The sequence below is a fragment of the Hylobates moloch genome, unplaced genomic scaffold, assembly GCF_009828535.3.
Source record: "Hylobates moloch isolate HMO894 unplaced genomic scaffold, HMol_V3 SCAFFOLD_12, whole genome shotgun sequence".
Lineage (NCBI taxonomy): Eukaryota > Metazoa > Chordata > Mammalia > Primates > Hylobatidae > Hylobates > Hylobates moloch.
This window is the reverse complement of record NW_026652287.1, coordinates 42,861,463-42,880,503: the sequence shown is the minus strand read 5'-3', so window position 1 is coordinate 42,880,503 and position 19,041 is coordinate 42,861,463. Positions and strand designations below refer to the sequence as shown.

General features: G+C 50.1%; 1 protein-coding gene across 1 annotated transcript in view; it reads left to right on the top strand.

Annotated features, from left to right (window-relative positions):
• Positions 1 to 4,041: 4,041 nt before the first annotated feature.
• OLFM2 (olfactomedin 2) overlaps positions 4,042 to 19,041 on the top strand; it is an 84,572-nt gene continuing 69,572 nt past the window's right edge. Inside the window, exon 1 of the mRNA XM_032169609.2 lies at positions 4,042 to 4,259. Within this exon, the coding sequence (XP_032025500.1) occupies positions 4,197 to 4,259 (63 nt within the window). The 5' untranslated portion in view covers positions 4,042 to 4,196. The remainder of the gene's footprint in view (positions 4,260 to 19,041) is intronic.

Sequence of the window (19,041 nt, the reverse complement as noted above, 5' to 3'; positions counted from 1 at the left end):
ACTCTGTTGCCCAGGCTGGAGTGCAGTGGAGTAATCAGAGCTCACTGCAGTCTCGACCTTCTCAGGCTCAGGTGATCCTCCCACCTCAGCCTCCTGAAGAGCTGAGACTACAGGTGTGCACAACCATGCCTGGCTTATTTTTGTATTTTTGGTAGAGAATCTCTACGGAGGTGTTGGCCAGGCTGGTCTTGAACTCCTTGGCTCAAACAATCCACCTGCCTCAGCCTCCCAAAGTGTTGGGATTAGAAGTGTTAGCCATGGCACCCAGCCGATAGGTAGGTTTTGTTTTTGTTTTTGTTTTTTTCTTTTTTAAGACAGAGTTTCACTATTGTTGCCCACGCTGGAGTGCAGTGGCATGATCTCGGCTCACTGCAATCTCTACCTCCTGCCTCAGCCTCCTCAGTAGCTGGCATTACAGACACCCGCTACCATGCCTGGCTAATTTTTGGTATTTTTAGTAGAGACAGGGTTTTGCCATGTTGGGCAGGCCAGTCTCGAACACCTGAACTCAGGTGATCCACCCGCTTCGGCCTCCCAAAGTGCTGGGATTACAGGCATGAGCCACTGCACCTGGCCCTATTAGGTAGGTTTTAAGAGCAAACTGGAGAAGGTGAATCAACTCTAGTTGCTAGCTATCATCTTTGCAAGGACTGAAACAACAAAGGGAGTCAGGTAGTTGCCTGAATCCAGGAGCTGCAGTCACCTGGCCAGTCACCTGCCCCCACCCCCTACCATGGTGGGGAATACCTAATGGGACTGAGACCACAGAGGAGGCACAGCAGCCATGGCTAGAGACACTCAAAGTGGATGGGGGGGAAATTCTCTGGCTTCTCCTTTCTTGGCACCCTCCAATCTCCCTGTAGACCTCCCATTGGCTGAGCCTAACCAGATGCAAAGAAGCCTGGGAAATGTAGTGTGTGGAGAACCTGAGAAAGATAATTTGCAGAAGCCATTGCCCCGATACAGAGGAGAGCAGGGGAAAAGTGGGGAATAGATCTAAGTGCATATTGACTAAATTCGAACCATATAACACAGGCTGTAGCTTAGTTGTAACTGTGATCATCTCAGTGACCAGAGCCCAAGGAGGACACTGTTCATGGTCCTGAAATGCAGCATTCATGAGTCAAGAGTGCTGACTCTTGACCGTGAGACCCACTCTTGGTCACGAGCTTGTGGGTCCTACCAACCAATGTCCTCCTTGTATGCAATGCCAACTGCAGGCTTGGCCTGAAGGGCCCACAAAGGATTGTCTCCCATTTGGGAAATGGAGATAGAAGAATAGGCTGGGTGCGGTGGCTCATGCCTGTAATCCCAGCACTTTGGGAAGCTGAGGCAGGTGGATCACGTAAGGTCAAGAGTTCGTGACCAGCCTGGCCAATATGGTGAAACCCCATCTCTACTAAAAATATGAAAAATTAGACAGGTGTGGTGGCAGGCGCCTGTAATCCCAGATACTTGGAAGGCTGAGGTGGGAGAATCCCTTGAACTCGGAAGGCAGAGGTTGTAAGCCGAGATCAAGCCACTGCACTCCAGCCTGGATGTGACAGAGTGAGACTCCATCTCAAAAAAAAAAAAAAAAAAAAAAAAAAAAGAAAAAAAAAGAGATAGAAGAATAAACGGGATGTCTTCCCAGGCTCAGACTCTATTTTGTGTCCACATCCCATGGTGAGTGTCCTCAACCCAGCACATGGTTGGTTGTTGCAAGGCGTGCTGGGGAGTGAGCGCTAGCTAGGTGCTCTCTTTGCTTAGAGTCACAGATTTCTCCCATTAACTCTGCAAAAAACGGGTCTTCTAAGAGAGGGAAAGCTTTTTCCCTAAGGTCACATGGCCAAGAAGTGGCAGCACCAGGGTTGAACCCAGGTCTGTGGGTCACCAAGCTCTTTCTCATTGACCTGACAAAACCATCGTCAACATGTTTTATCCCCAGTAGGGTTGAGACAGGAATGATCCAGGGTGGTCACAGGCAGCCGTTTCACATGACTAGAGGCTATGGGCTGATAAGATCCTGAAAACCAGGGTGTGGACCAATCTGGCTAAGACCTACTGGACCCAACATGGTGTTATGCTCTACCTAGGTTTCACCTAGGATCTCATTATGCACTCATTAAAATACTAAAATTACCCACCCACCAGCGCCCGTGACAGTTCCAGGGACACCCAAATTTGGTGTAAAAATGGGTGGCACCACAGTCCACCTTTTTCCAGTTTTCATGAATATTCCATCCCTTGGTTAAAGAGACACATAGTGGCCTGGTGTGGTGGCTCACGCCTGTAATCTCAGCACTTTGGGGGGCCAAGGTGGGTGGATCACGAGGTCAGGAGTTCGAGACCAGCCTGGCCAATATGGTGAAACCCCATCTCTACTAAAAACACAAAAAATTAGCTGGCTGTGATGGCGCACACCTGTAATCCCAGCTACTCAAGAGGCTGAGGCAGGAGATTCGCTTGAATCCGGGAGGCGGAGGTTGCAGTGAGCTGAGATCACACCACTGCACTCCAGCCTGGGTGACAGAGCAAGACTTCATCTCAAAAAAAAAAAAAAAAAAAAAGAGACACATAAAGGTAGCAGTCCCAAACCACCTTGCCCATCTCTCTCTTAAGTACGCCCACTCCCTTTTCTGAAGTGTGGACTTTTCCCTTAACAAAAAAATCTCCAAACTTTTCATTATTTTCTGATTCATCCTTGAATTCATTCTTGCGATGGTGTTAAGAGCCTGGACACCAGCTGGGGTCGAGGCCCCACCAGCGTCTGGGGAGACCCCTCCTAGCCCATCAGTATCAGGGTCACAAAAATGACAGGCTTCCTGGCCTCCCATATTTTATGCCCTATTTCTTTCTAATCTGACTTATTTGCCCACCCCCCTCCTCCACCTCTCCCTACATATATCCGAATCCCTGGAGGGGCTGTGGGGAGGAAAGACGACTAGGGGCACTTTTTTTTTTTGAGACAAGTTTTGCTCCTGTTGCCCAGGCTGGAGTGCAATGGCACGATCTCGCTCACTGCAACCTTTGCCTCCTGGGTTCAAGCGATTCTCCTGTCTCAGCCTCCCGAGTAGTTGGGATTCCAGGCATGCACCACCACGCCCGGCTAATTTTTGTATGTTTTAGTAGAGTTGGGGTTTTTGCCATGTTGGCCAGGCTGGTCTTGAACTCCTGACCTCAGATGATCCGCCCTCCTCAGCCTCCCAAAGTGCTGGGATTACAGGCGTGAGCCACCGCGCCCGGCCTAGGGACACTTTTGGAGGAGTGAGAGGCAGAGAAAGGCTGGAAAGCCTCCCGAAAGTGAGGCTAGACAAGGACGCCCTTCATATGCAAATGGTTGCGCGTGGAGGCGGTGTTAATATTTTGATTCTCTCGGGGGATGTGGTCTTTCATCTTGGGCTATTGAAACAGGAACGAAGAGAAACTCTTCCAGGTGTGGCGGAGGCGGGGAGGCTTCCAGCGGGAGGACTGGTGGGGAAATGGGGCGCCCGGGGAGAGTGAAAACGAGACGCCCCTTTTTGAGGCCAAGCCCACCCACGTGGCCATTTCCACTGGCCTCTTGCCTGATTCTCTGTCTCCTGTCCCCCCAGCCCCAATTTTTTCCTCTTATTCCCCGTCTCCATCTATGCCTCACCCCTCTTGTCCTGGCATTGACCCCTCCTCCAACTTCCAATTTCAGACTCTGCCTCAGTTTCCCTGTTGACTCGAGTTTTTAGGGAGGGGGCGTTCATCATTTCTCTTCTCTGCTACCAGGCCTTCCTCCTACTCCTCTCCCCCAACCATTCATCCCCCTCCCACCTGCAACGTGGGAAATGCCCCCTGGAGGGTGAAATTTACAAACACGTGACGGGCACCCCTCCCCCACCTCCGCGACCCGCTCCCGGAATGGCCTGGGGGTTGGGGGGCGCTGCCGAGTCCTGTCCTCAGGTCCCCTCGCCGGTCTTGGCTCCCCCACTTCCTCGCCCCCCACCCGACCCTGCTGGAGCTGCTCCCGAAGAGGAGCTGGGGGCGGGGCGGGGGGCGGAGCCCGCAACAAAGACTCGGAGCGAGCGAGGGGGCGGGGGTGGGGCGGAATCCCGGCCGCCGACGAGGCGGGGGAGGCGGCGGCGCAGGGTCGCCCCGGCCGGGCGGGCGGGGTCGCCCCTGGTGGCGGTCCCCGCGCCGAGGCGCCGCTAGGGCGGGCGGGGGTCTGGACGCCGGGCTGGGGGCGCGTCATGTGGCCGCTCACGGTCCCGCTGCTGCTGCTGCTGCTGCTGTGCTCAGGCCTGGCCGGACAGGTAGGGGCCCGGCGGGCAGGTGCGGGCGCGGGTGGCTCCGGGAGAGGAGGGGGGCGCGGAGGGTTCCCGGAGAAACGGGGTTGGGAGGCTCCACAAGCCCCCCGAGCTGCAGGGCGGCGAGGGGCGGGGGTCGCAGCGGGGGAGGGGCCGGGACGTGCACTCTCTGGCTTGGGAGAGGACAAGGGGGGCTTCAAATCCAGCCTCAAGCCGGGCTGGTTTGGGGGGTGGCGTCTTTGGGGTTCTCAACCCCTCCGTGGCCCCGAGCCCCCACCCCGCCATCTCGCTGGAGCTGAGTGGGGTTGGGAGGGAAACTTCAGGGGGCATTGGAGGGGGGTGGTTGCTTACCCTTGACTTCCTCTTCGGGGCCGAGATGCCCAGTTTCTGAAGCCCCCCACTCCTCGCCTGCAGCCCCCAGTGTGGGGCAGGGGGCAGGACTCACGTGAGAGTGACTGACGGGGACGCGTGTGAAATGCTGTGGGGGTGCAGGGTAAACGTGTGTGTCTTTGTGTCGTGGTTGGGTGTGACCGGGGGGAGTTTGTGTGTGTGGCGGTTGGGGGGCTTGTCCAACTAGTGCCTGAGTTGGGGTGTGATCGGTACGTGAGACAGAGTCTGTGTGTGACCATGTCCTCATTACTGGCTCCAGATGACTGGGTGTTGTACAATACGTGTGTGGCCAGGTGTGTGGCCGTGTGAGAGCCTTGGAGTGAGCGTGTGCTATTCTGTACCTTTGGGTAAATCACTCTAAAAGGGTGTGTGTGTGTGTGTGTGTGCAAGCGCAGTGTGCGCAAACGTGTCCATCCATGCACGTGTGTGTGTGTGTGTCTTTGGTGCGTTGCTCACAACCGCACACGCCATTCATGCCCTTACAGAAGCAGGTCTCCCTCCCCATGGCACCCTTCTCTTGGGCAGGCTCAGGGAGCCTTGCAAAATGTGGGGCGTCCATGCTCTCTTTTGCTATTGGAAAGCCCCTCTCTTCCTCCATCTTGGGGGTGAGAGCACCCCCAAGTTCTCAGATCTGTAGGATTTCACAGGGAAGCTGGGATCAAAAATAATAAAATAGTCATTATGATAACAGTGATCATTAATTACGTGCTAATTTGAGAGGTGCTCTTTCAATCACACAGCACAGATGAAGGCATTTAACCCCCTCTGCCTCCTCCCTACTAGGGCATGGTATTGTTACCTCATTTTATGGATGGGGAAACTGAGGCACAGAAAAGTTAAATCACTTGCTCAAGCTCGAGAGTGACAGAGGTGGGACTGAACCGAGGCAGTCTGGCTCCTGAGCCCACACGGTTACCCTCTTGTTAAATAATCCGCTCCATGGGTGTGGACAGCGTCCGTGAAGACATTGCTAGGTGGGTTTTTTAGGTAGATACGCAGGGGAGAAAAAATTTGGGCACCTTCCCCTTCCTCATCAAGAAAAGAATCCGACCCTTGTACTCACCCCGAGGGGGGTGTTGGGAGGAATGGAGGTTAGACTCCAGATAGAAGGATTTCCAGGCCACGAGGAGAGGTTGTGGGGTCCCCTCCCTCGCTCCTCCATTTCCCCACGCATCTCAGCACCCACGCGCTGGGTGGGATAGGGAGTGTGCCCAGCGCCAGGCATCAGGCCATACACAATAGGTACTCAGTGGATGTGTGAGCCGGAGAGAAGCAAAGAGACACACCTGGGAGAGACAAGAGCCCAAAAGAGGCACACGCTTGAGAAACCGGTGGAAATAAAATGAGCCAGGAATCAAGTTGAATTATCCTTGACCTAGCGGAGGAGACAGAGAGCCACCCCCTGTGGCTTCTCCACCCCGTGCTAGGGGAGGACCCTAGATTTTCTGGCTTCTCACCAAGATTGGCTAGGATGCCAGAGTTTGCTGCCAGAGTTGCAATTGGAGGGTGACTCCTACAGCCCCCAGGGCCGGGAGGGAGTTGCTTTGGGGGCGGGACTAACGAGGTCAGTGGAGGCGGGGCTACAGGACAACGGGGGCGTGGCCAAATGAGGTAATCCGTTAGGGCGGGGCTGGTGGAATCCTGCCGCGGGCTGCAGTGCCTCCAGGCGGCCACTGCGGGAACTACATGGTTGTGAAACAGTCTCGGCCCCCCATACACCCCCTTGGCGTTGGCCCACCCAGCCTGGCACCCCAGGGAAGGGAGGGGTCTGCAGAGAGAATGCTCTACCCACTCTTCGCTCTCTCCATCACTTTCCAAAGACTTCTTCCCTGTCCCTGATGGGCCCGGGGGTCCTTCCTAGAAATCATTGGTTAATCCATTCAATGATCAGATATGATTATGCACTGGGGATACAGCCACCAACTGAGTCATCAAATCCCTGCTCTCCTGGAGTTGACCTAGCAGAGGAGACAGAAAAGAACCAAATAACCATGTAATACAGTGTCGGCAACTAAATATACATATAATACAATGCAAGTAGCATAAAGAATAACAGATAAAGTATAGAAGATTAGTGGAGCCGGGTGCGGTGGCTCATGCCTGTAATCCCAGCACTTTGGGAAGCTGAGGCAAGTGGATCGCCTGTGGTTAGGAGTTCGAGACCAGCCTGGCCAACATAGTGAAACCCTGTCTGTACTAAAAATACAAAAAATTATCTGGGTGTGGTGGCGGGCGCCTGTAATCCCAGCTACTAGGGAGGCTGAGGCAGGAGAATTGCTCGAATCCGGGAGGCAGAGGTTGTGGTGAGCTGAGATCGCCATTGCACTCCAGCCTGGACAACAAGAGTGAAACTCTGTCTCAAAAAAAAAAAAAAAAAAAGATTAGAGTGATAGCAGTCCGGCACGGAGGCTCGTGCCTGTAATCGCAGCACTTTGGGAGGCCAGGGTGAGTGGATCACTTGAGGTCAGGAGTTTGAGACCAGCCCAGCCAACATGGTGAAACCCCGTCTCTACTAAAAATACAAAAAATTAGCCAGGTGTGGTGGTGCACACCTGTAGTCCCAGCTATTCAGGAGGCTGAGGCAGGAGAATTGCTTGAACCTGGGAGGCGGAGGTTGCAGTGAGCCAAGGTCATGCCACTGCACTCCAGCCTAGGCAACAGAACAAGACTGTCTCAAAGCAAAAAACAAAAAAAGATTAGAAGGTGGGGGCTATTTGAACCAGTATGGTCAGGGAAGGTGTCTCTAAGGAGGTAGCATTTCAGGTGACATCTGAAGGAGGTGAGAGAGGGAGCCTTGTGGGTGTCTGGGGGAAGAGCATTCAAGGTGGGAGGAACAGAAGGTGCAAAGGCCCTGGGGTAAGAACAAGCTTGGTGAGTTTCAGAAGCAGTGTGGACGCTGGTGTGGCTGGAGAGGAGTGAGTAATGGGGAGGTCGTGGGGAGTTGAGGCCAGGGAAGCCAGACCACTTAGGAACTTGTAAGCTGTGGGCAGCAGTTTGGATTTGACCCAGAGAGCAGGAGAACAGGAAAGCAGGGCCTGTCAGAGGCATTGTCCATTCATCCAGGATCTATCCAAGATGTTCTGGGTTCTGGCCTGGGAGTGACTACCAGAAAGCTTGATAGTTCTGAGCCCCACTATTTTCCTTGTGGAAAAGATGCCTTCCTGATCCCTGCAAAGGCCTCCCTAAGATCTAGCTACATCGTTGGCACTATCTGGGTTTGGGACCAACTCTTTCCTGGGGCTTCCAGAGGATGGGGAGAAAGAATAATTCAGTTTAGATCACATGCCTCAGGGACTTCACACTTGCTGTTCCCTCTGCCTGTGACACTTTTCCCCCCGGTAGCTATTTATCTCTGATTTCTGCTTAAATGTCACCTCCTCCAAGAGGCCCACCCTGAACAGCTAAGTGAAATAGCCCCCTGCTGCCACTCTCTGAGTGCTTACTCCATGTTCTCTTTCTTTTTCTTTCTTTCTTTCTTTCTTTCTTTCTTTCTTTCTTTCTTTCTTTCCTTCCTTCCTTCCTTCCTTCCTTCCTTCCTTCCTTCCTTCTTCCTTTCTTTCTGTCTCTCTCTCTCTCTCTTTTGAGACTGAGTCTCGCTCTGCTGCCTGGGCTGGAGTGCACTGGCGCGATCTCAGCTGACTGCAACCTTTGCCTCACGGGCTCAAGTGATTCTCGTGCCTCAGCCTCCCGAGTAGCTGGGACTACAGCATGTGCCACCTGATGCCCAGCTAGTTTTCGTTGTATTTTTAATAGAGACAGGGTTTCACCATGTTGGCCAGGCTGGTCTTGAACTCCTGACCTCAGGTGATCTGCCACCTAAAGTGCTGGGATTATAGGCATGAGCCACCACGCCCGGCCATATTTTTCTTTATAGCCCTCTTTTCCACATTTCTATGATTCTTCTATTCATTCATTCTCTATTTCCCCACTAGAGCGGCAGTTTATCAGGGTTCAGCTAGCTTTGTTGTTTCTCCAGTGTCTAGAGCAGAGCCTGACACACAATAGGTGCTCAAGAAATATCTGCCGAATGGTTGGATGGATGGATGGACCCCCTCACACACAGAGAGTGTCTTTCTTTCTCAAACCACAGGATTCTTGTATCAAGAGAGTGTCAGGGGAACACTCGCTCCTGGATGGAAGGCACCAAGAAAACCCATTCTTCAGGCCAGGTGTGATGGCTGACACCTATGATCCCAGCATTTTGGGAGACCAAAGCCGGAGGGTCTCTTGAGGCCAGGAATTTGAGACCAGCCTGGGCAATACAGCAAGATCCCATCTCTACAATAACTTTTTCTTTTTATTTCTTTTTTTTTTATTTTTGAGATGGAGTCTTGTTCTGTCACCCAGGCTGGAGTACAGTGTTGTGATGATCTCAGCTCACTGCAACCTCTGCTTCCAGGACTCAAGAGATTCTTGTGCCTCAGCCTCCCGAGTAGCTGGGACTACAGGGGCGTGCCACCACGCCCAGCTAATTTTTTTATTTTTAGTAGAGATGGGGTTTCACCATGTAGGCCAGGCTGGTCTCGAACTCCTGACCTCTTGATTTGTCTGCCTCGGCCTCCCAAACTGCTGCGATTACAGGCGTGAGCCACCATGCCCGGCCTCTACAGTAACTTAAAAAAAAATTGGCCAGGCTTGTAGTTCTACTTAGGAGGCTGAGGTGTGAGGATCACTTGAGCCCGGGAGTTTGAGGCTGCGGTGAGCTATCTTGCACCACAGCACTCCAGCTTGGCCGGCAGACTGAGACCCCGTCTCCACAAAAAAGAAAGAAAACCCGTCTTCTTTACCTGTGCCTGACATTCCACCGATAGGGCACTGCTATTTAGGGGTAAGACGATGTTCTCCTGGGGCTCCTTTAGAACATGTAAATGTCCCAGTGGAGGGAAGTAAAAGGAAATTTAAAGACTCCGAGTTAGTGTAGGAAAGAGCCTCTTGGGGCTGGATTTAAGATTATGGAGCTTGGGCGACATCTAGTGGTCGAGTGAGGTTTGTGCAGGGACTGTGTGCGTCTGTGTGACTGGTGGGTGAATGTGTGTGGTTTTGCACCTGTGCGTGTGCGTGTGTATGTGCGTATGTGGGATGGGGGTGCCCAGGTCAGGGTAAAACAGGTGAGATACTCGCCGCGGGTGCAAAAAGTTGATGATGATGATGATGATGATGATGATGATTTGAGACGGAGTCTTGCTGTGTCGCCCACACTGGAGTGCAGTGGCGCGATTTCGGCTCACTGCAATCTCCGCCTCCCGGGATCAAGCGATTCTCCTGCTCAGCCTCTCGAGTAGCTGAGATTACAAACGCGCGTCACCATAGCTGGCTAATTTTTCTTTTTCGTATTTTTGTATTTTTAGTAGAGACAAGGTTTCACCACGACCTCCAGACCTCAGATGATCCGCCCCCCTTGGCCTCCCAAAGTGCTGAGATTACAGGCGTGAGCCACGGTGCCGGGCTTATTTCTTTTTTTTTTTTTTTTTTTTTCTTTTTTTTTGAGACGGAGTCTTGCTCTGTCCCCCAGGCTGGAGTGCAGTGGCGCGATCTCGGCTCACTGCAAGCTCCGCCTCCCGGGTTCACGCCATTCTCCCGCCTCAGCCTCCTGAGTAGCTGGGACCACAGGCGCCCGCCAACACGCCCGGCTAATTTTTTTTTTGTATTTTTAGTAGAGACGGGGTTTCACCGTGTTAGCCAGGATGGTCTCGATCTCCTGACCTCGTGATCCGCCCGCCTCGGCCTCCCAAAGTGCTGGGATTACGGGCTTGAGCCACCGTGCCCGGCCAGTGCCGGGCTTATTTCTAAGACGGGGTCTTGTTCTGTCACCCATGCTGGAGTGCAGTGGTGCAGTCATAGCTCACTGAAGCCTCCAACTCCTGAGCTCAAGTGATTCTTCTGCGTCATCCTCCTGAGTAGCTAGGGTGACAGGTACATGGTACAGAGTTCAGCTATAGTGCAAAATTTAAGGGTATGCCCCCACAAAAAATAAAAACCAGTAACCAAGATAAATAATATTTTAATGGAACATTTTAGGAAAATCTAAATTGATGCAAGAAAAATCTATGATGAACAAACAAATTTTTAAATAAGTATGGGCTCCACTTCTGCACTTGCATAACTTGCCTCACTCTAATTTTGGCTCCATAGACATGTGTCTGTGGTGTCATGTGTGTATGTGTATGTTTGGTGACTGTGTGCATGTTCAGGGACCATGAGCACAGGGACATGCTTGTATCATCATCACACCAGTGACTGTATCCATGTAGGTCAACCATATGGTATGTGTGGATTTCTTTCTTTCTTTTCTTTTCTTTCTTTTTTTTTTTTGAGATGGAGTTTCGCTCTTGTTGCCCAGGCTGGAGGTCAGTGGTGCGATCTCGGCTCACCACAACCTCCGCCTCCCGGGTTCAAGTGATTCTCCTGCCTCAACCTCCCGAGTGGCTGGGATTACGGGCATGTGCCACCACATCCGGCTAATTTTGTATTTTTAGTAGAGACAGGGGTTCTCCATGTTGGTCAGATTGGTCTCGAACACCTGACCTCAGGTGATCTGCCCGCCTCGGCCTCCCAAAATGCTGGGATTACAGGTGTGAGCCACCACGCCTGGCCTGGTATGTGTGGGTTTCTGATGAGCCCAGTGGCTGGTGTGGGCAATGACTTTGTAGCCCCAAGATTCAGTGTTAGTGCCTGGGAGACAGTAATGTGCTGTTTTCATTTGTTCCTGCATGCATGTATTCTTTTATTTTATTTTATTTTATTTTATTTTATTTTATTTTGAGATGGGGTCTCACTCTGTCGCCCAGGCTGGTGTGAAGTGGTGCAATCTCAGCTCACTGCAACCTCCACTTCCCGAGTTCAAGCTCTTCTCCCGCCTCAGCCTCCCAAGTAGCTGGGACTACAGGCACACACCACCACACCCACCTAATGTTCGTATTTTTAGTAGAGACAGGGTTTCTCTATATTGTTGTTCAGGCTGGTCTCAAACTCCTGACCTCAGGTGATCCACCTGCCTCAGCCTCCCAAAGTGCTGGGATTACAGGTGTGAGCCACTGCGCCCGGCCCATGTATTCATTTAGAGAGCATTCATTAAGAGCCTTCTGTATCTCAAGCGTTATACTATGCAACAAGCACTGGGTGGTAGTTTGTGCTTTCAAGGGGTGGAGTAGAAGATTTAACTTCTGGAGGAGTTGAGCCTGGCTGTGTTGGGAAAAAAGTTATCATGACAGGAGCACTTTATTCCCATATCTAGGGAACTCTTGTCTGAGAACATTGACGTGTCTTCACTGCCAAGGCGGAAGCCCATTCTATCTCTTTTTTTCTTTTTGAGATGGGGTCTTGCCATGGTGCCCAGGCAGGTCTTGAACTCTTGGGCTTAAGCAATTCTCCTGCCTCAGCCTCCCAAGTAGTTAGGATTACAGGTGCACACTACCTCAGTGTGTCTTGCAACTTCATCCATCCAGAGCGCAGCCACAAACCAAGAAGTAACCAGGAAAGAGCAGAGAGCAGGGAGAATAGATTCCATGAAGACTGTATACAAAAGCTTATTCTCTTTCTCTCTCTCTCTCTCCTTTTTTTTTTTTTTTAGACAGAGTCTCGCTCTGTCGCCCAGTCTGGAGTGCAGTGGCACGATCTCAACTCACTGCAACCTCCGCCTCCTGGGTTCAAGCAATTCTCATGCCTCAGCCACCCAAGTAGCTGGGACTACAGGCATGCACCACCATGCCTGGCTAGTTTTTGTATTTTTAATAGAGACGGGGTTTTGCCATGTTGCCCAGGCTGGTCTTGAACTCCTGGCCTCAAGTGATCCACCCACCTTGGCCTCCCTAAGTGCTGGGATTACAGGCATGAGCCACCACTCCCAGCCTGGAAAAGGTTGTTCTTGTTGCTCCTGGGGACCCAGTAGACTCTCGGTCCCTGTTTACTCTTACTTTACACATAGTTTCAACAATCCTGGGCAGCTAGTAACTTGCCTTGCTTAACAGACGAGAAGGCCGGGCGTGGTGGCTCACGCTTGTAATCCCAGCACTTTGGGAGGCCGAGGCGGGCGGATCATGAGGTCAGGAGATCGAGACCACGGTGAAACCCCGTCTCTACTAAAAATACAAAAAATTAGCTGGGTGTGGTGGCGGGCGCCTGTAGTCCCAGCTACTCGGAGAGGCTGAGGCAGGAGAATGGCGTGAACCCGGGAGGCGGAGCTTGCAGTGAGCCGAGATCGCGCCACTGCACTCCAGCCTGGGCGACAGAGCGAGACTCCGTCTCAAAAAAAAAAAAAAAAAAAAAAAAATAGACGAGAAGACAGGTGTCATTGCATAAGAAGAAAGAAACCAAAAGGCAAAGCCAGTTCAGCCATCAAATGAAATGGCAAATAGCTTCTCACTTTTTAGGCTCTAAGAGAGTCCTGGTGAATCCCAAGAAAAATACATAATGAGCACATGGTGAGCCGGGTTCTTTTTAAATTTTATTTTGTTTCTTTTTTTTTAAGAGGCAGGGTCTTGCTCTGTTGACCAGGCTAGAGTGGAGTGGTGTGAGCACAGCCCACTGTAGCCTCAACCTCCTTGGCCCAAGTGATCCTCCTACCTTAGCCTCTCAAATAGTTAGGACTACAGGTGTGTACCACTACATCCAGCTAATTTTTCTTTTTCTTTTTCTTTTTTTTTTTTTTTTGGGTCTCACTATGTTGCCCAGGCTGGTCTTGAACTCTTGGCCTCAAGTGATCCTCTTGCCTCAGCCTCCCAAGGTGCTGGGATTACAGGCGTGAGCCACCGGGCCCAGCTAATTTTTGTTGTTTTAGTAGAGACAGGGTTTCACAATATTGTTCAGGCTGGTCTCGAACTCCTGAACTCAAGTGATCCGCCTCGGCCTCCCAAGGTGCTGGGATTACAGGCATGAGTCGCTGCACCCGGCCCAGATTGTTTCTGTTCCTAATTTCTCTAGTAATTTCTATGAGAAAGACACTGATAGAGGCACTCACTCACTCAGGAGGGACGTGACACAGTCCGCTCTGAATGGCTGTCAGTTGCCAAATTTGGGAGACAGATGCAGCAGACACATGGTACAAAGTGCCAGATGTCAAGAGTCAAGTGGGCTTCCTGGGGGAGGTGGCATTTGAGATGGGCCTTGAAGGATGAGCAAGTGAAGACTGGAGGGTGGACACAGAAGAAAGTCATTGGTCATGCTGACAAGACCTGGTGGGTTTACCCTTATTTTACACATGATTCTAACCATGTTTAAAAGAGGGGAAGGTTCTGGAAATGGGAACTAGGGTAAGTGTGTGGTTGATGCCTATGGTGGGTGCAGATAGGAGAAGGGAAGTGAGCTTGAAAAGGTTGTGATCTGACTGTAAAGGCTTCGAAAGCTGGGTTAAGGATTTTAGAATTTATTTATTCATTTATTTATTTATATTTTTTTCGAGACAGAGCCTCGCTCTGTCACCCAGGCTGGAGTGCAGTGGTGCGATCTCAGCTCACTGCAACCTTCCCCTCCCAGGTTCAAGCAATTCTCCTACCTCAGCCTCCCGAGTAACTGGGATAACAGGCGCGTGCTACCACGCCTGGCTAATTTTTGTATTTTTAGTAGAGACAGGATTTCACCATGTTGGCCAGGCTGGTCTCAAACTCCTGACCTCGTGATCCACCCGCCTCGGCCTCCCGAAGTGCTGGGATTACAGGCGTCAGCCACCGCGCTGGACATTATTTATTTATTTTTAGAGATAGAGTCTTGCTCTGTCGCCCAGGCTGGAGTGTAGTGACGCAATCATAGCTCACTGCAGCCTCAAACTCCTGTGCTCAGGCAGTCCTCCCACCTCAGCCACCTGAGTCACTGGGACCACAGGCGTGTGCCACCATGCCCACATAATTTTTTTTTTTTTTTTTTTGTAGTGACAGGGTCTCACTATGTTGTCCAGGCTGGTCTTGAACTCCTGGGCTCATAAGATCTTCCTGCCTCAGCCTCCCAAACTGCTGGGATTATAGGCGTGAGCCACTGCACTTGGCCTAGAATTTAGTGAGCTGGTCATAGTGACTCATAGAAGAGGTTGTGCATGTTTAAATGGAAGACTTTAAAAATTTTTAATTGCTGTAAAATACACATAATATAAAATTTATCACTTTAGTCATTTATTTATTTATTTATTTATTTATTTATTTTTTTGAGATGGAGTCTCGCTCTCTGTCTCAGGCTGGAGTACAGTGGCGTGATCTCAGCTCACTGCAAGCTCTGCCTCCCAGGTTCAAGCGCTTCTCCTGTCTCAGCCTCTGGAGTAGCTGGGACTACAGGCGCCCACCACCACACATGGCTAACTTTTTTGTATTTTCAGTAGGGACGGGGTTTCACCATGTTAGCCAGGATGGTCTCAATCTCCTGACCTCATGATCCACCTGCCTCAGCCTCCCAAAGTGCTGGAATTACAGGCGTGAGCCACCGTGCCCGGCCTAGAATTTCCATCCTTTTAAAGGCTGAATCATATTCCATGTATGGATATACCACATTTTGTTTATCCATTGATTCATCAATAAATACACACTGGGTTGTTTCCAGCTTTTTAAAAAAAGTCTTAATTTTAGAGAGGAGGTCTCTCTCTATCACTCAGGCTGAAGTGCAGTGGCACCATCATAGCTCACTGCAATCTCTATCTCCTGGGCTCAAGGGATCCTTCCACCTCAGCCTCGCGAGTAGCTGGTACTACAGGTGCGTGCCACATGGCTGGCTAATTCTTAAATTTTTTTTGTAGAGATGGGGTCTTGTCATCTTTCTCAAGCTGGTCTTCAACTCCTGGCCTAAAGCAATCCTCTCACCTCAGCCTCCCAAAATGCTGGGATTACAGGTGTGAGCCACTGCGCCCGGCCTGGTTGTTTTCACCTTTGAGCTTTTTTGAATAATACTGCTATGATCATGGGTGTACCAATGTCTCTTTGAGACACTGAGTTCAATTCTTTTGTGTATGTATTCAGAAGTGGCATTGCTGGGCCAAGCGCGGCGGCTTACATCTGTAATCCCAGCAATTGGGAGGCTGAGGTGGGTGGATTGCTTGAGCCCAGGAGTTTGAGACCAACCTCAGCAACATGGTGAAACCCTGTCTCTATAACAAATACAAAAAGTAGCTGTGCCTGTGGTCCCAGCTACTCGGGAGGCTGAGGTGGGAGGATTACTAGAGCCCGGGAGGTCAAGGCTGCAGTGAGCCATGATTGTACCACTGCCTGGGTGACAGGGTAAGATCCTGTCTCAAAAAAAAAAAAAAAAAGTATTGCTGGGTCATATGGTAACTATGTTTTAAATTTTTGAAGAACTACAATAATGTTTTCTACGGCGACTGCACTATTTTACATTCCCACAAAGGGTTCCTATTTTTCCACTTCCTCACCAACACTTGTTATTTTTGTCAAAAGCCTCTGACCACAACGTTTTTGTCAACTGAATAATATATAACTTTTTTTTGTTTTGTTTTGTTTAGACAGGGTCTCATTCTGTCCCCCAGGCTAGAGTGCAGTGGTGTGATCTTGGCTCACTGCAGCCTCCGCCTTCCGGACTCAAGCCATTCTCCCGCCTCAGCCTCCCAACACCCTGAGTAGCTGGGACTACGCACCACCAGACCTGGCTAATTTTTTGTAGAGCTAGGATTTCAGCGTGTTGCCCAGGCTGGTCTCCAACTCCTGGGCTCAAACGATCTGCCTGCCTCAGCCTCCCAAAATGCTGGGATTACAGGCATGAGCCACGGCGCCCAGCCATAACTTTGTTTTATGTGTGTTTCTGTTTTAGAATATCATATATATATCAATCATATCTATATATATACACACATATATATATATATCACATATATATTTATTTTTTGATTCATTAACATTGAACTCCCGGCCAATAGCACTAGATCTGATGCCTGAATGAAGCTTCTCTAACACATGTCTTTTCTCCGTGAGACACATCACAGCCTTCTTGCACTTAGAAACACTAGACTACACTTCAGCACGGTGCGTGGGGGCCACTGAAGATAGCGAAGTCACCAACAAACAGCACAAAAATATGAAAAGCTTGGCACTAAATGGACCATAAAAAAGACACTTGCATGTAGTATCAGAGCTGAAGGAAGAAAGCAGCGTGTCTCCTTATTAGACCTCAACAGGGTTGGGTGACTTGAGTATGTTGTCAGGCCAGGAGCAATGGCTCACGCCTATAATCGCAGTGCTTTGGGTGGCCAAGGTGGAAGGATGGCTTCAGCCCAGGAGTTCCAGACCAGCCTGGGCAACAGAGTGAGACCTCCATTTCAAAAACAATTTTTTAAAATTATACTTTAAGTTTTAGGGTACATGTGCACAACGTGCAGGTTTGTTACATATGTATACATGTGCCATGTTGGTGGGCTGCACCCATTAACTCATTTAACATTAGGTATATCTCCTAATGCTTTCCCTTCTCCCTCCCCCCACTTTTTTTTGTTTTGAGGCGGAATCTCGCTCTGTCGCCCAGGCTGGAGTGCAGTGGTGTGATCTTGGCTCATGGCAAGCTCTGCCTCCCGGGTTCACGCCATTCTGCCTCAGCCTCCCGAATAGCTGGGACTACAGGTGCCCGCCACCACGCCTGGGTAATTTTTTTGTATTTTTGTAGAGACGGGGTTTCACCGTCTTAGCCAGGATGGTCTCAATCTCCTGACCTCGTGATCTGCCTGCCTCGGCCTCCCAAAGTGCTGGGATTACAGGAGTGAGCCACCGCGCCCGGCCTTTTTTTTTTTTTTTTTGTGGAGACAGGGTTATTGCTGTGTTGCCCAGGCTGAAATGATGCAGTGGTATGATCTCGTCTCACTGCAACCTCCACCTCGTGGGTTCAAGTGATTCTTGTGCCTCAGCCTCTCGAGTAGCTGGGATTACAGGCACACGCCCCCAAGCCCGGCTAATTTTTGTATTTTTAGTAGAGACGGGATTTCGACATGTTGGCCAGGTTGGTCTTGAACTCCTGACCTCAGGTAATCCACCTGCCTCAGCCTCCCAAAGTGCTGGGATTACAGGCGTGAGGCACCACCCCCAGCTCTACAAAAAAATGTTTTTTAATTAGCTAAGTGTGGTGCTGCATGCCTGAAGTCCCATCTACTTGGGAGGATTGCTTGAGCCCAGGAGGTAAAGGCAATCCCACCACTGCACTCTTAATTTTCTTTTCTTTCTTTCTCTCTTTCTTTCTCTCTCTCTTTCTTTCTTTCTTTCTTCCTTCTCTTTCTTTTTTCTTTCTTTCTTTCTCTCTCTTTCTTTCTTTCTTTCTTCCTTCTTTCTTTCTTTTCTTTCTTTCTTTCTTTCTCTTTCTTTCTTTCTTTCTTTCTTTCTTTCTTTCTTTCTTTCTCTCTCTTTCCTTCTTTCCTTTCCTTCCTTTCTTTCTCTCTCTCTCTTTCTTTCTTTCTTTCTTTTCTTTTCTTTCTTTTTTTTTTGCCTGAGACAGTCTCACTTTGTCACCCAGGCTGGAGTGCAGTAGCGATGATCTTGGCTCACTGCAACCTCTGCCTCCCGAGTTCAAGCAATTCTTGTGCATCAGCTTCCCAAGCATCTGGGATTACAGGTGTGCACCCACCGTACCTGGCTAATTTTTGTATTTTTAGTAGAGACAGGATTTCACCATGTTGGCCAGGCTGGTATTGAACTCCTGACCTCAAGTGATCAGCCCACCTCGGCCTCCCAAAGTGCTGGGATTACAGGCATGAGCCACCGTGCCTGGCTACTCCACCCTGTTTCTAAACAAGAAAAAAAAATTATCACTGTGCATGTCCACAAATGACTACAAATGCCCCAGCGAGTATTGATCTTAGAGTATAAACAAATTGCAACAAGTAGGCGAATTTGCCAATCTGGAATTTTCGAATCATGAAGCTCAACTGTATATACGTAGGAGTGGAATTGCTGAGTCATGGGGAGAAACTGCTGTATAGTCTTCCAAAGTTTCAGAGACTCTTCCAAAAAGTCAACAATGTACTTTTCCACCAGTAGTGTATGAAGTGTTCCAGTTGCTCCATATCCTCCCCAACAGTTGGTGTTGTCTTTCTTTTTCTTTTTTTTCTTTCTTTTTTTTTTTTTTTTGAGATAGGGTGTCACTCTGTCACCCCAGCTGGAGTGCAGTGGCACGATCTCTGCTCACTGCAACCTCAACCTCCCAAGTTCAAGTGATCCTCCCACCTCAGCCTCCCAAGTAGCTAGAACCACAGGCATGCAGCACCATGCCTGGCTAACTTTTTTGTAGAAACAGGGTTTTGCCCTGTTGCCCTGGCTAATCTGGAACTCCTGAGCTCAAGCAATCCACCCACCTTGGCCTCCCAAAGTACTGGGATTACAGGTATGAGCCACCATGCCTGGCCTTTTTTTAGTTTTAGACATTCTGATGGGTGCCAAATAGTATTGCATTGTGGGTTTATTTATAAATTTATTTTTGTTTTTTTGAGTCA